Genomic DNA, 12,624 nt, shown 5'->3' with positions numbered 1-12,624 from the left:
TTAGGTAGATAATGGTGATTTCCTGAAAGGTCTCAATGAGCTCGTGAGCTTTACTCTTTTAGACTTCTCTTCAGCCATTCATTCAGTACAGACTAGACATTTATTGTTTTTGCCACCCAGAATCTTTTCTCCCTTTCTCAGGTACTAGATCCCAGTTTCCTTTGCTGGAGCCAATCCTCCTCTGTTCTTAGTCTGTGTGGCTTGGGAAGGGGCCAATGTCTCCTACTTCCCCAAACCGACGTTCTGTCTGCTGGCCATGATGTTTTAATTAAGGATGAGCACATGACTCAATCTAGGCAAATGGGAATGAAATCCAGAACATTTTCTGACGTTTTTGAAGAAAGAAGGTCTCCTTTACTCTTGGTGTGATTTACAGGTGGTTTAGGTACAGAGGTGCAGGCTTCCAACCCTCCATTACGAAGGGACAGCCTGACTGCTAACGGAGCCCACAGAGGTAGAGACAGCCAAGAGGGAGGGATATTGAGGCCTGATCTTAGCCCCAGCTTCACATTACTGCTTTAGCCCTGTAGTGTTAGAGTTCCTATTGTTCTCAGACAGAAGAGTCTTCACTGATAATATCTCCCCACCCCCTAGTGCCAAATGGAAAACTACACAGAGAACTAGATAATCCAGTTTCCAAAATATCACACTTGCAAATCTTCATGCCTTTATTAATTTATCCGGAATTAATTTTTCCATCCTCTCCATGTTTCCTTATCACTCTACAGATAGCTGAACTTAAAATACTTAATAACATTTCATATGTTGCAATTTATTTTTCTACTCATTTTAGATTTTGAGATAAGAGAAGGAGCCATGTCTTTTTTAAATTTTTTTTTAAAGATTTTGTTTATTTATTTGACAGACAGAAACCACAAGTAGGCAGAGAGGCAGGCAGAAGGAGAGGAGGGAAGCAGGCTCCCCACTGAGCAGAGAGCCCAAAGTTGGGGCTTGATCCCAGGACTCTGGGATCATGACCTGAGCCGAAGGCAGAGGCTTTAACCCACTGAGCCACCCAGGCGCCCCAGAGCCATGTCTTAATCATCCTAGTTTCCTCATGGTTAACTGTAAATTGTTTCTGTCCATTTAATTCACACAGATGCCCATCGACATGCACTAATGCCATGATACATCAACTAATGCATTCTATTCACCATAGGTTTGATATACATCAGTTGTGGGGTGAGGGGTCAGGGTATAAGTAAGTATGAGACCTGTATCCAAAATTGTGAAGTAGTTGGAATTCACCTTGATTATCCTAACACTCAGGTAATTGGCTGTCTTGTATCACGTTAACATTCCTTCTGTCACAGACTCTATTCCCACCAAAAACTATCTCATCCAAAGTCAGTTACCTTCAAGTGCAAATGACTGGTGGCAACTTAAACAATTATCCTCTGAGAGGAGTATGCATTTTGATGGGTGTTGAAATCTTAATATAAAAAATTTAATCTTCTTTAGTAGGATTTGAATCAAGAGTAAGTTGTAGTTATCCAAGGCCCAGGATGCCTTCCCAGCCTCTGTAATAAGACCACTATTTCTTGGCCTACATTTTTGGCAGCCCCACTCTGAAGTATTAAAATTTTTTTTACTAACTATTCTATTCCATTGCCACTTATGGTGAAATGTGTATAGGTAAAGCTACATTTTCAATAACTTGTGTTAGAAATAAAGGAGTTCCTTATGAACAGCCCAGTGAGTATTTCAAGATGTATCTTGTTCTTCCTCTTTCTTTCCTTCCTGTTCCCTCCCCTTCCAGGTTCTTCCCTTCCCTTCTCTTCAGGAGTCAAGACAGCCCAGCACAGGATCTTACAGCCCAAGCTGAGTGAGAAGGGTATCCAAGCAATGTGGGGGTGAGAGGCTGGAGGCGGTGATGGGATACTGGTTACATGCAGAAGAACTGGCCAGATAAGTAAAGTGTTAAGGATAATGGAAGTCTGGTTTCTTAGTTTTGGAAAAGGGAATTACAGATATGGAAATAGGATGGGGCACCTAGAGGGCTCAGTCAGTTAAGCAGCTGACTCTTGGTTTCAGCTCAGGTTGTGATCTCAGGCTCTTGCGATCAAGCCCCACGTCATTCCCTGAGCTCAGCACAGGGTCTGCTTGAGGATTCTCTCCTTCCACCCCTCCCCCCAACTCGTGCTTTCCCTCTCTCTCCCTAAAATAAATAAATAAATCTTTAAAAAAAAATATGGAAACGAAGAACTAGACTGAACCCTGAAGTGTTGTATTGAAATTGGACATATGAGTGTGATATCGATAAATATAGAAATATAGGTGTTGAACCTGTATATACACACTATGTTTGTGTATGTGTGTGTGCACATTCCCAACTTCTGTCCATGTAGAGGATCTAGGAGTAGTAACACTCCAACAAAAATGAAATCATCTAGTATCCAGACTGGTTTTCTCAATACTATTCTCCACTTAAAGAAGCCAGGATTTCTTGAAGAAATGGTAGATCTCAAGCCTGGGGTATGGAAAGACTGAGATGAACCAGGAACATCAAACTGCTGTCAGAAAGTCAGGAAACAGGGACATGTCAAAAGGACACAGAAGTCATCCTGAGAGTGCTCCTACTGACCAAATAAAAAAAAAAAATCGTGAATAAGAGCTGATAAATGATGGGGCACCTGGGTGGCTCAGTGGGTTAAAGCCTCTGCTTTCGGCTCAGGTCATGATCCCAGGGTCCTGGGATCGAGCCCCGCATCAGGCTCTCTGCTCCACAGGGAGCCTGCTTCCCTTTCTCTCTGCCTGCCTGTCTGCCTACTTGTGATCTTTGTCTGTCGAATAAATAAATAAAATCTTTTTTAAAAAAGTTGATAAATGAGGTATTGTAATAATAGCAATAATGATAACAGATTATAGCTTATTGAATAAATTAGGAATTGCTAAGTCCATGCTAGAAAAAAATTAATTAAAGATTTAATGAGGGGGCGCCTGGGTGGCTCAGTGGGTTAAGCCGCTGCCTTCAGCTCAGGTCATGATCTCAGGGTCCTGGGATCGAGTGCCACATCAGGCTCTCTGCTCGGCAGGGAGCCTGCTTCCCTCTCTCTCTCTCTGCCTGCCTCTCCATCTTCTTGTGATTTCTCTCTGTCAAATAAATAAATAAAATATTTTAAAAAGAAGATTTAATGAGGAACTGAGTATTTACATAGTCTCATTGCAAATCCTCACACAAATATTTGTTAATTTACAAAGGCTAAAGGAGTCATTTTGCAATGGAGAAGCTTAGCAGACGCTGTCTTAATCAAGTGATGAAAGTGAATAGTCTCTGTAAGAGGAAAAATCAAAATCGGTTGCTTAATACGATGGAACGAGAAGAGCTCAGCATCCAGTATTGCTTTTGTGATATTCCTGCCAATGGTACATAACCTGACTCTACTCACAAGGAAACCTTGAACAAACCTAAATGGGGAGGGGGGGCATTCTATAAAATAATGGGCTTATAATCTTCAAAAATGTCAAGGTAATGGAAACCAAAAGACTAAAGGATGGTGCCCAGCTGAAGGAAACATGACAGCATGAACAAGCTATTCTCAAATGGATTAGGTGGTAATAATAATGCAATGTTAATCTTACGGGTTTTTTTGTTTTGTTTTGCTTTGTTTTTTCTTCAAGTTTTTATTTCAATTGCAGTTTGTTAACCTACAGAGTAATATTAGTTTCAAGTGCAGGATTTAGTGATTCATCACTTATATACAACACCCAGTGCTCATCAACCATTTAACACACCTAATCCCCATCAGCCATTTAACACACCCCCCACCTTCCTCCCTTCCAGCAACCATCAGTTTGTTCTCTATAGTTAAGAGTCTGTTTTATGGTTTGCCTTTTTTTTCCCCCATATGTTCATCTGTTTTGTTCTTAAACTCCACATGAGTAAAATCATATGGTATTTGTCTTTCTCTGACTGATTTATTTCCCTTAGCCTAATACTCTCTAGCTCCATGTCATAGCAAATGGCAAGATTTCATTTTTTTTGATGGCCAAGTAATAGTTCATTGTGTATATATACCACCTATTTTTTAACCATTCATCAGTCAGTGGACATTTGAGCTCTTTCCATACTGATTATTGTTGATAATGCTATAAATATCAGGGTGCACATATCTTTTTGAATTAGTATTTTTTAATCTTTTGGATAAATACTTAGCATTGCAATTGCTCTTTCATAAGGTAGTTCTATTTTTAACTTTTTAAGGAACTTCCATACCATTTTCCAGAGTGGCTGCACCAGTTTGCACTCCCACCAAGAGTGTGAGAGAGTTTTGCTTTCTCCAAGTCCTTGCTAACACCTCTTGTTTCCTGTGTTGTTGTTTTTAGCCATTCTGACTAGTGTGAAATGTTAGCTCATTGTGGTTTTGATTTGTATTTCCCTGATGATGAGCAATGCAGTGCATTTTGTCATGTGTCTGTTGGCCCTCTGGATGTCTTCTTTGGAAAAATATCTATTCCTGTGTTCTGCCTATTTCTTTACTGGCTTGTTTGTTTTGGGGGTGTTGAGTTTGATAAATTCTTTATAGATTTTGGATACTAACTCTTTATCAGACATCATTTTCAGATATCTTGTCCCATTTGATAGGTGGTCTTTCGGTTTTGTTGATTGTTTTCTTTGCTGTGCAGGAGTGTTTTGTTTTGATTTGGTGTCAACAGTTCGTTTTTGCTTTTGTTTCCCTAGCCTCAGGAGATGTGTCTAGTAAGAAGTTGTTACAGCCCAGGTCAAAGAAGTTACTGCCTATGTTCTCCTCCAAGATTCTGATGCTTTCCTGTCTCACATTTAGGTCTTTCATCCATCATGAATTTATTTTGGAATATGATGTAATAATGTAATAATGTGGTCCAGTTTAATTCTGCATGTTGCTGTCCATTTTTCCAAATAGCATTTATTGAAGAGACTGTCCTTTTCCCATTGGATATCTTTCCTGTTTTGTCAAAGATTAGTTGACCACATAGTTGTGGGTTTGTTTCTGGGTCTTCTATTCTGTTCCTTTTATCTCTTTTTGTGTAAGTACCATACTGTCTTGATCACTACAGCTTTATGATATAAGTTGAAGTCTGCAAACACGATGCCGTCAGCATTATTTTTCTCTTTCAAGATTGCTTTGGCTATTCAAGGTCTTTTGTGGTTCCATACAGATGCTAGGGCTATTTGTTCTAGTTCTGTGAAGAATGCTGGTGGGATTTCAGTAGGGATTGCTGTAAATGTGTGGATTGCTTTGGGTAGTATAGGCATTTTAACAATATTTGTTCTTCCGATCTGTTAGCATGGAATGTTTTTCCATTTCTTTGTGTCATTTTCAATTTCTTCCATAGGTATTTTATAGTTTTAGGAGTATAGATCTTTTACCTCTTTGCTTAGGCTTATTCCTAGCTATCTTATGGTTCTTGGTGTGATTGTAAATGACATCAATTTCTTGATTTCTCTTTCTGCTTGTTCATCACTGGTGTATAAAAATGCAATGGATTTCTGTACATTGATCTTGTTTCCTGTGACTTTAATGAATTTTTTGGTGGAGTCTTTTGGGTTTTCTACATAGAGTTTGGTGTCATCTGCAAATAGTGAAAGTTTAACTCCTTCCTTGATGATTTGGATGCCTTTTACTTCTTATGGTTGTTTTAGTATATTGTAGTTATGTAGGACAATGTCCTCACTCATAGAAAATATATACTAAAGTTTGTGCGATGATAGAGCAAAAGCAGTTGGTGACTTACTCTCAAATAATTCAGAAAAAAATATACTATGTTTACATTTTTTCTGTGAGTTTGGGATTATTTTCTATATAAAAAAGTGTAAAAATATAATCTCATTCTGTGTCTTGTATATACGGGCCCCGGATACTGTTCAAAGTTTGTCTCATTTTCTTTATTGTGATTGAATCCAACTTAAATTAAAATACAAAATGTTTAATGAACATAAATCCAATACATGTGTGGGAAACAAGAGAGATCTATACTAGTATTTATACTCTTTAATCTTTTTAAGAGATAACAACTGCAGCATACACCTAGACCTTTCGCCCTTATGAGATAGATAAATTAACAGTCTTCAAGAGAATCGGTGCTGTGTAGATGTTTTTAGTCTACTAAAGTCCAATTTGTAGCACAGACCAATGCAATACTGTAGCAGAAACCATAAATTACAAAGTAATAACTCTCACACAAAGTAATTACAATCCTCATTACACAACCCTTCCAAAAGAACAATGTACTTTCTCTGAGGAAACAGACTTCTTTCTCCCACCAGGATAGTTCACAACATGCTTTCCCAAACTAAAGAAACACCCTTCCATTCAACACTGGTATTTTTAAAACCATTAAAACATCTGGTTACACAATTAGATTCAATAATTATACCTTTAAGAAGAAAGCATTTTTAAGAGATAAATTTATTTTACTTGCACTTAAAAAAAGCATTTTTAAGACATAAATTTATTTACTTTATTTTACTGAGAGTGCATTTAATCACAAGCAGATTAAGATAATCGCCAAAGATATCAAGTAAAAACATTTTAAAACATTCAGTTCATTAAATAATTACGAGATGGCCATCTCCTGCAAGGCTTAAGCTAGATGCTGTGAGGGAAAACAAAAACGGCCAAGGTACCAGCATTAGACTTCAGGAGTTTATCTTCTGCAACTGAGTCCAGCATTATTACACAATTTACTGATACTCAGCTATCCTATCAAGAAGACTATGGCAGAATAATTTGAATTATCAAAATCTACATCCAGAGGAGGAATAGTGTCTGATACAAATTAACAAAAATCAAGGAAACTCGGCTAAACTTCTCTCAGATGACAGAAGTGTACCATGTGTTCAAGTCTTATATGTGGTTAATAGTGTCACGCCACTTGCACCAGCGAGAGCAAAAGGACGTTCACCACCCCCTTCACCAAAAACAAACAGAAATACACTAGGGACTATAGGTTAAAATGAATTACCAAGAGCCAGCTTACAAAATTACTTTTGCAATTGAGGGACGTGCATAAAAGGCGAGATGGGCTTTGCCAGGGAAATGGGTTGGAGGGTTTATGGATGGATTGTATATTTATATGAGACCCAAGTAAATATTTTCCACCACTTGGCAGAACAGTGACCTAAACAGGATTGATCCCTGTTCTGTTGACAAAACACGGGGAAAAAGTAAGCAACCTATCCATCAGGCCCTTGGGCTTCTCCGCTTGCCAGGTACCTTCCAATCTGTTAGTTTCAAACCAATGCATCTAGTCAATTATTAACCTGTTTATCATTAACATTACCGCATGAATGTGATATAGGGCATAATTCATTGAAGTTTATACAGTCACTGATATCCTGAGGGATTCCCAACAAAACTGGATGGGTTGATTTTGAGCTGTGGAGTAGACCCAGTGAGGATTATATCCCACCCCCCACCACGCTCATATTGTTCACCTAATTAAAGGTACCGTGCAATAGGGATCAACAGCGTAATCAGAAAAAAAATTCATTTTAAAAGGAAATATTATCAACTTTTTATGAATTGGAATGATACCAAGACATTAAGCAGACTTGCTTGTGTAGAAAAAGATATCACAATCTTATCATTCTGGAGAAGATTTTAATTGTTTGACCAAACATTACTGAGAGATATGGCTGATTCAAACTCTAGGGCAAGGGAACATTTTTAATGGACTCGGAGGTTTTGCAACGCCTGCCATGTTTTCACACAGGTTGAAGTAGATGCATGTTGTGGATCTCAACACACATCAACCAGTGTTTACTGTTTGAATACCCGTGAGTGCAAGTCTGAGATGGATGAGTTGAGTTAGCTTGATTACAGCAATCTGATCTTCCTTGTGGTGCTGAAGCTCAGAGCAAAATGGTACCAATCAATCAGAATTCTAGGAAAGAGCTGTTTGGAGGGATTTTTGTGTTTTGTCTTCTCTTCACAGACCTGTTCGGGGTGGTCAGCTGGTGACAATTTTTAATGGAAAGAGGCTCTTACTTTTCGGCCCTTCAGAGGCTGTGGTGGGCGGTGATTGCTCAACAAAAAAGCCGCTGCCTCGCCCTCCGCCGTGCAGAGGAGAGTGCGGAATGTGGCCAGCTGTTAAAGAAAAGAACAGTGTTGGCTTCAGCACAGAAGGTCACACCAAGGTTGCCGAACTGCCCTCCACTGAAAGTTATGAAACATAGAACCTTTCCTCTACCAGGAACTAAAATATATTACCGTAAAACTGTTCTAAATTATGAGTCATATATATAAGAAAACACCACTTCTGCTAAGTTCTCACCACTATACAAATACCTGTGGGTTCAAAAAATGAAGTACGTAAGCACTCTTCATCTGAGGACAGAGGTAATATGAGGAAACAGAATGTGGTTCAAAGAGGACATGTCTAGGATTCAGAGAATGTCACCTACAAAACGGGCTTCCAGAGATAAGTCCCAGTCCTCGGTCTGGCACCAGTTGGATGACCTTGGGTGCTGGTCTTCAGTTACCTCATCAATAAAGTGAAGCATTGGGTTATATGTTCTCAATAGGTAATAGTGCAATCACACCAAACACGTACTAGTACTCCAGTACCACAGAACCTCAATTTTCATGGCAACCTTGTGGTGTTCATCCTATAGAATATTGAGCTTTCAAGTACTGTTTTCGTTAAGCAATGATTTTGCTCTCACCATACTTGAGCCTTGAACAGCTAACTATGGTAAACGCTTGGATTGTTCAACCTCTGATAATGTTTAAATACAATTCCAGCGATATAGGCATATTTCTCATCCAAAGGGCTTAAATTTTCTTATTACAAAAAAAAAAAAAATGCTGACTTGTCTTACAAACTCATACAACACACAAAGCATCAAGAAGAAAATAAAAATTTCTGGTGATCACATCACAAGATATAATCACAGTTAACCTTATGGAGTACACTCTTCCAGATGTTTTTATGTATACAAACACGTGAATGCACACACAATTTTTCTTATAAAAATGGCTCAACTATCATGCTCTTTTGAAACCTTATTTTTTTACTTAATAGATATCCTATATAGCTTTGTATGTCAATAAACATAAATCTACACTACTATTTTTAATTGCTGAAGTTTTCTACTCTAGGCATGTTATATAAATTATTTAACAATTCCTTGGTGAGTTAATACTATTTATCAAGATTTAGCACTGGTCTACAGTAGTAAAATGAAGACTGGGTAAACTAGCTGAATAATTCTACTTTCCTGAAAATGTTCACCAAAAATGTATTACCAATTAACTCAACTACGTTTCTGGTGTTTCTTTTCCTATTTCACTTGAGCAAAGACAAATTATTAAATTATTGAGAATAAAAGTCCTGCATTGGACTCCCAGCTCAGTAAGGAGCTTCTCCCTCTGCCTGCTGCTTCTCCTGCTTCTGCTCTTTCTCCAACCAAAAAAAAAAAAAAAAAAGAAACTTTAAAAACTAGTCTCCATTCTCTAATCTGTGCTAGTCATTTAATTGCAGAATCAAGCAAATTCACACTAAGATAGGGAAACCTGGGTGGCTCAGTTGGTTAAGCATCTGCCTTTTCACCTCGGGTCATGATCCCAGGGTCCTGGGATCAAGTCCTGTATCAGGCTCCTGCTCATTGGAGAGTCTGCTTCTCCCTCTACCCCTCCCCTGTTTGTGCTCTCTCTCTCTCTCATGTAAATAAATAAATCTTTTTTAAAAATTCACACTAGGACACATCTATTACGTTTCCATCATCACCATTTAGTTGAAGACTAAAATATTTCTTGTACAGTACTAGCCAGGAGGGGAGGCAGAGGTGATGGAGGTCCTCCATAACTAGCAGGCAACGGTCTGTCAGCACACTCCACAGAGACAGGTTCATGCATCATATAAAGCAGCCATGTCTTTCCATAGGTGATACTTCGAGGGGTATAGATGGGCAAGATAAGACAAATATTTACAACCTACTATTATTCATATTTCATTAGACCGGATTATAGCTAGAGCCAGACGAGACTTGAATAATTCTCTGGGAGAGCCAAGCAGTGGAGGTAAATAAAATCTAACCTCTAGAGCCACAGGGAAAACACTCAGCCTTCTGCAGATCATGGGGATCAGGTCTGTCCAAAATGGCCTCTCCCAATGGCCGTGCAGGAATCCCAAGGCCTGAATCAGGGCACCAGCTTGCTGGCCTCAGCAAGCACAGCTGGCCTCCCAGTGACGCTGCCCATTCCTCTGAAGAGGTTGGCTTTTTTTTTTTCTTAAGATTTTATTTATTTATTTGAGAAAGAGAAAGGGAGAGCAGGGGTAGGGGCAGGGGAGAGAGAGAGAGAGAAGGAGCAGGGAAAGGGGCAGGGATCCCCAGGACCTCAGGACTGTGACCTGAGCCAAAGGCAGATGCTTAACCAACTGAGCCACCCAGGCACCCCCCTCCTTTGAGTCCTCTGCAAGTTGGTCATGGCTCCCTACCTCCGTAACACCTTAACCTCACAGGAATTTCTCTAGTTCTTTCTCTGACCTGCCTGTACATTTTGGTGAGATTCATTGAGCCAATCCTGATGTCTCACCAAACTCCTTCCCTTTCTGGCTCTGGATCTCCCTCTGGATCACTCAGTCAGGCTAGGTAGCGTTCCGTCCACCAGTCCCTGCTCAGATCTGCTTCTCTCGGCTCTGGCGTCCTCCACCACTGCACTAACCACCAACTTGCACACCGCTGGCTGGCCCTTACCAGTCTCGCCGCTCTCTGGGCCCCTGGGCTTCTTGCAGACAGAAAAATCTGCCACTCTGTCACGAGGGCTGATAGCATCTACACGAGTCCTGGCAGGAGTCTCCCCAGATGAGCCTGAAGGCTGAGGAGGGTGTGATCTGTTTTGCTGGTTTTCTTGGCTCTAATACTGAAAATTTAACATCCTTATAGAGCAACCCCAGTAAGCAGAAATACCTTGTCTGTTTTGTAAATCGCTTTGCTTATGCCACTCTAGAGCTTAAAAGTCTAATAGTCCTCCACTCCCTCCCAAAGCTGGATAGTAAAAGTAAAATGTCCCTTCCAGAACATGGTGGGCCAGGTATGGCACCAAGTCCCCTCACACACACCTCGTATCCCCATTTTAAAGATGAAGCACCTGAGGGACAGCTAAGAAGTTTCAGTAAAGAAGCTATCTGGCAAGTAAGTCCTACACTAAACACAGAACTATATTGCATCTCTATTTTTTATTTCTATTTTCCCCTAATCTCTTTTCATTAACTTTTTATTATGGAAACTTTCAAACACACATAAAGCAAGAAAGAGCAGCCGCGTAAGCCACCACACACTCAGCACCCAGCTTCACCGTCAAGAACACACAGACACCTTCACTGCATCCACACTCTCCTCTTCCCGCCTCCCCTCAGGCCCACACTGGATTACTTTGAAACAAATCCTGAATATCATGTCCTTTCAGGTGTAAACACTTCAAAATCGATCTCTAAAATAAGTAACATGTCTAACTCTAATAAGGCTTCCAAAACTAGTTAGCCTGGCTTCTGGAACCAGCGGGGGCCAACTGACTAGATTGTCTCTGATTACAACCACACCCGGGGCCCACTCGGAGCCAGTTTTGTCAAGGGCGATCCCAGAGTACCTGAACAAAGAGACGTTGGGGAGATTCTTAAAACTTCAGGTTACCGATCCTTATCCCCAGACATTCTGTGTGAGAATTTCTGATAACGCCCAAGGATTCACATTTTTGATAAGCTTCCCCAGGTGATTGTTGTATACAATAGAGTCTGAGAAACTTAGGTACAAAGGCACCCACATTTTCTGCACCTCCTTTTCTTGCCTTTAGTTACGGTGTCCTTTCTTGAAACTGCTCCTTTTCCTTTACTACCTCCAACCAGTCACCACCCTTTTCCTAGCCCAGATATCAGCACTTTCAAGAAGTCTTTTCCTGATTTCTCCAATAAAATAGTCTCTCCCCTGTTGAACTTCCGTTACACCTTATTTCTCTTACATATCAAGCACAGCTACTGTGTTACTGTTTTTTACGCATTTATTTTATCTTGTCTGTTAGATTATAAACTACTTGAGGACAAGGAACATTTTTAACACTTCTTTGTATCTTTTGCATTATGCCTTGCAAGAGTTAGCAATTATTAAACAACTCTAGAATTGACTTGCACTCGCCTATAATTTAGAACTTTAGTTTTTTTAAAATGTAAGTCAAAATTAATGTTCCAGTGAATGAATTCTTTCCCCATTTCCCATTTAGTCTAAAGATGCAGAAGTTAAGAAGAGTATTCCTAGATCATTATCTTTAATTATATAATATAGCATTTTACTATTTTAAAAGGACACTAGGTATTGCTTCCAGATCTGTTGGACTAAGATCCTACAGACAGCCTCCCTGTAGAAAACTCTAAAACCCAGACATAAATACAAAAAAGCGACAAGTCACAGGTCCTAGAGAGTAAAGAGAAGCAGGGGGACTCAGGTGGGTAGTTTGTGCTCACATGAAGGGCAGATGGAAGCTCTACAAGTGAGTTTTTATCTCTCCCAGCTTTTCACCTGAGCTGAGTAGAGTCTGCAAGGTGCACAAAGTTGCAGCAGAGGCAGAGAGAGGATCCTCAAACTCTATACCCAAGGACCATACGCGGCTGTACTGAGACCAGAGCTGCTGCACAAGAAAGAAAATT

The 12,624-nt window shown here is 39.9% G+C and overlaps 1 protein-coding gene across 3 annotated transcripts in view; it reads right to left on the bottom strand.

Annotated features, from left to right (window-relative positions):
• CA13 (carbonic anhydrase 13) overlaps nucleotides 1–12,624 on the bottom strand; it is a 48,558-nt gene that overhangs the window by 9,453 nt on the left and 26,481 nt on the right. The window contains exon 7 of one of the 3 annotated variants that reach the window (XM_032316557.1): nucleotides 5,836–8,069. The exons of the other annotated variants lie outside the window; for them this stretch is intronic. Coding sequence (XP_032172448.1) covers nucleotides 7,950–8,069 — 120 coding nt within the window. The 3' untranslated portion in view covers nucleotides 5,836–7,949. Of the gene's footprint in view, nucleotides 1–5,835; nucleotides 8,070–12,624 lie in introns of those variants that run through there. 3 annotated transcript variants of the gene reach the window in all.

Source organism: Mustela erminea, chromosome 16 (genome assembly GCF_009829155.1).
Source record: "Mustela erminea isolate mMusErm1 chromosome 16, mMusErm1.Pri, whole genome shotgun sequence".
Lineage (NCBI taxonomy): Eukaryota > Metazoa > Chordata > Mammalia > Carnivora > Mustelidae > Mustela > Mustela erminea.
The sequence above is the reverse complement of the archived record's forward strand: the minus strand, read 5'-3'. Positions and strand labels throughout refer to the sequence as shown.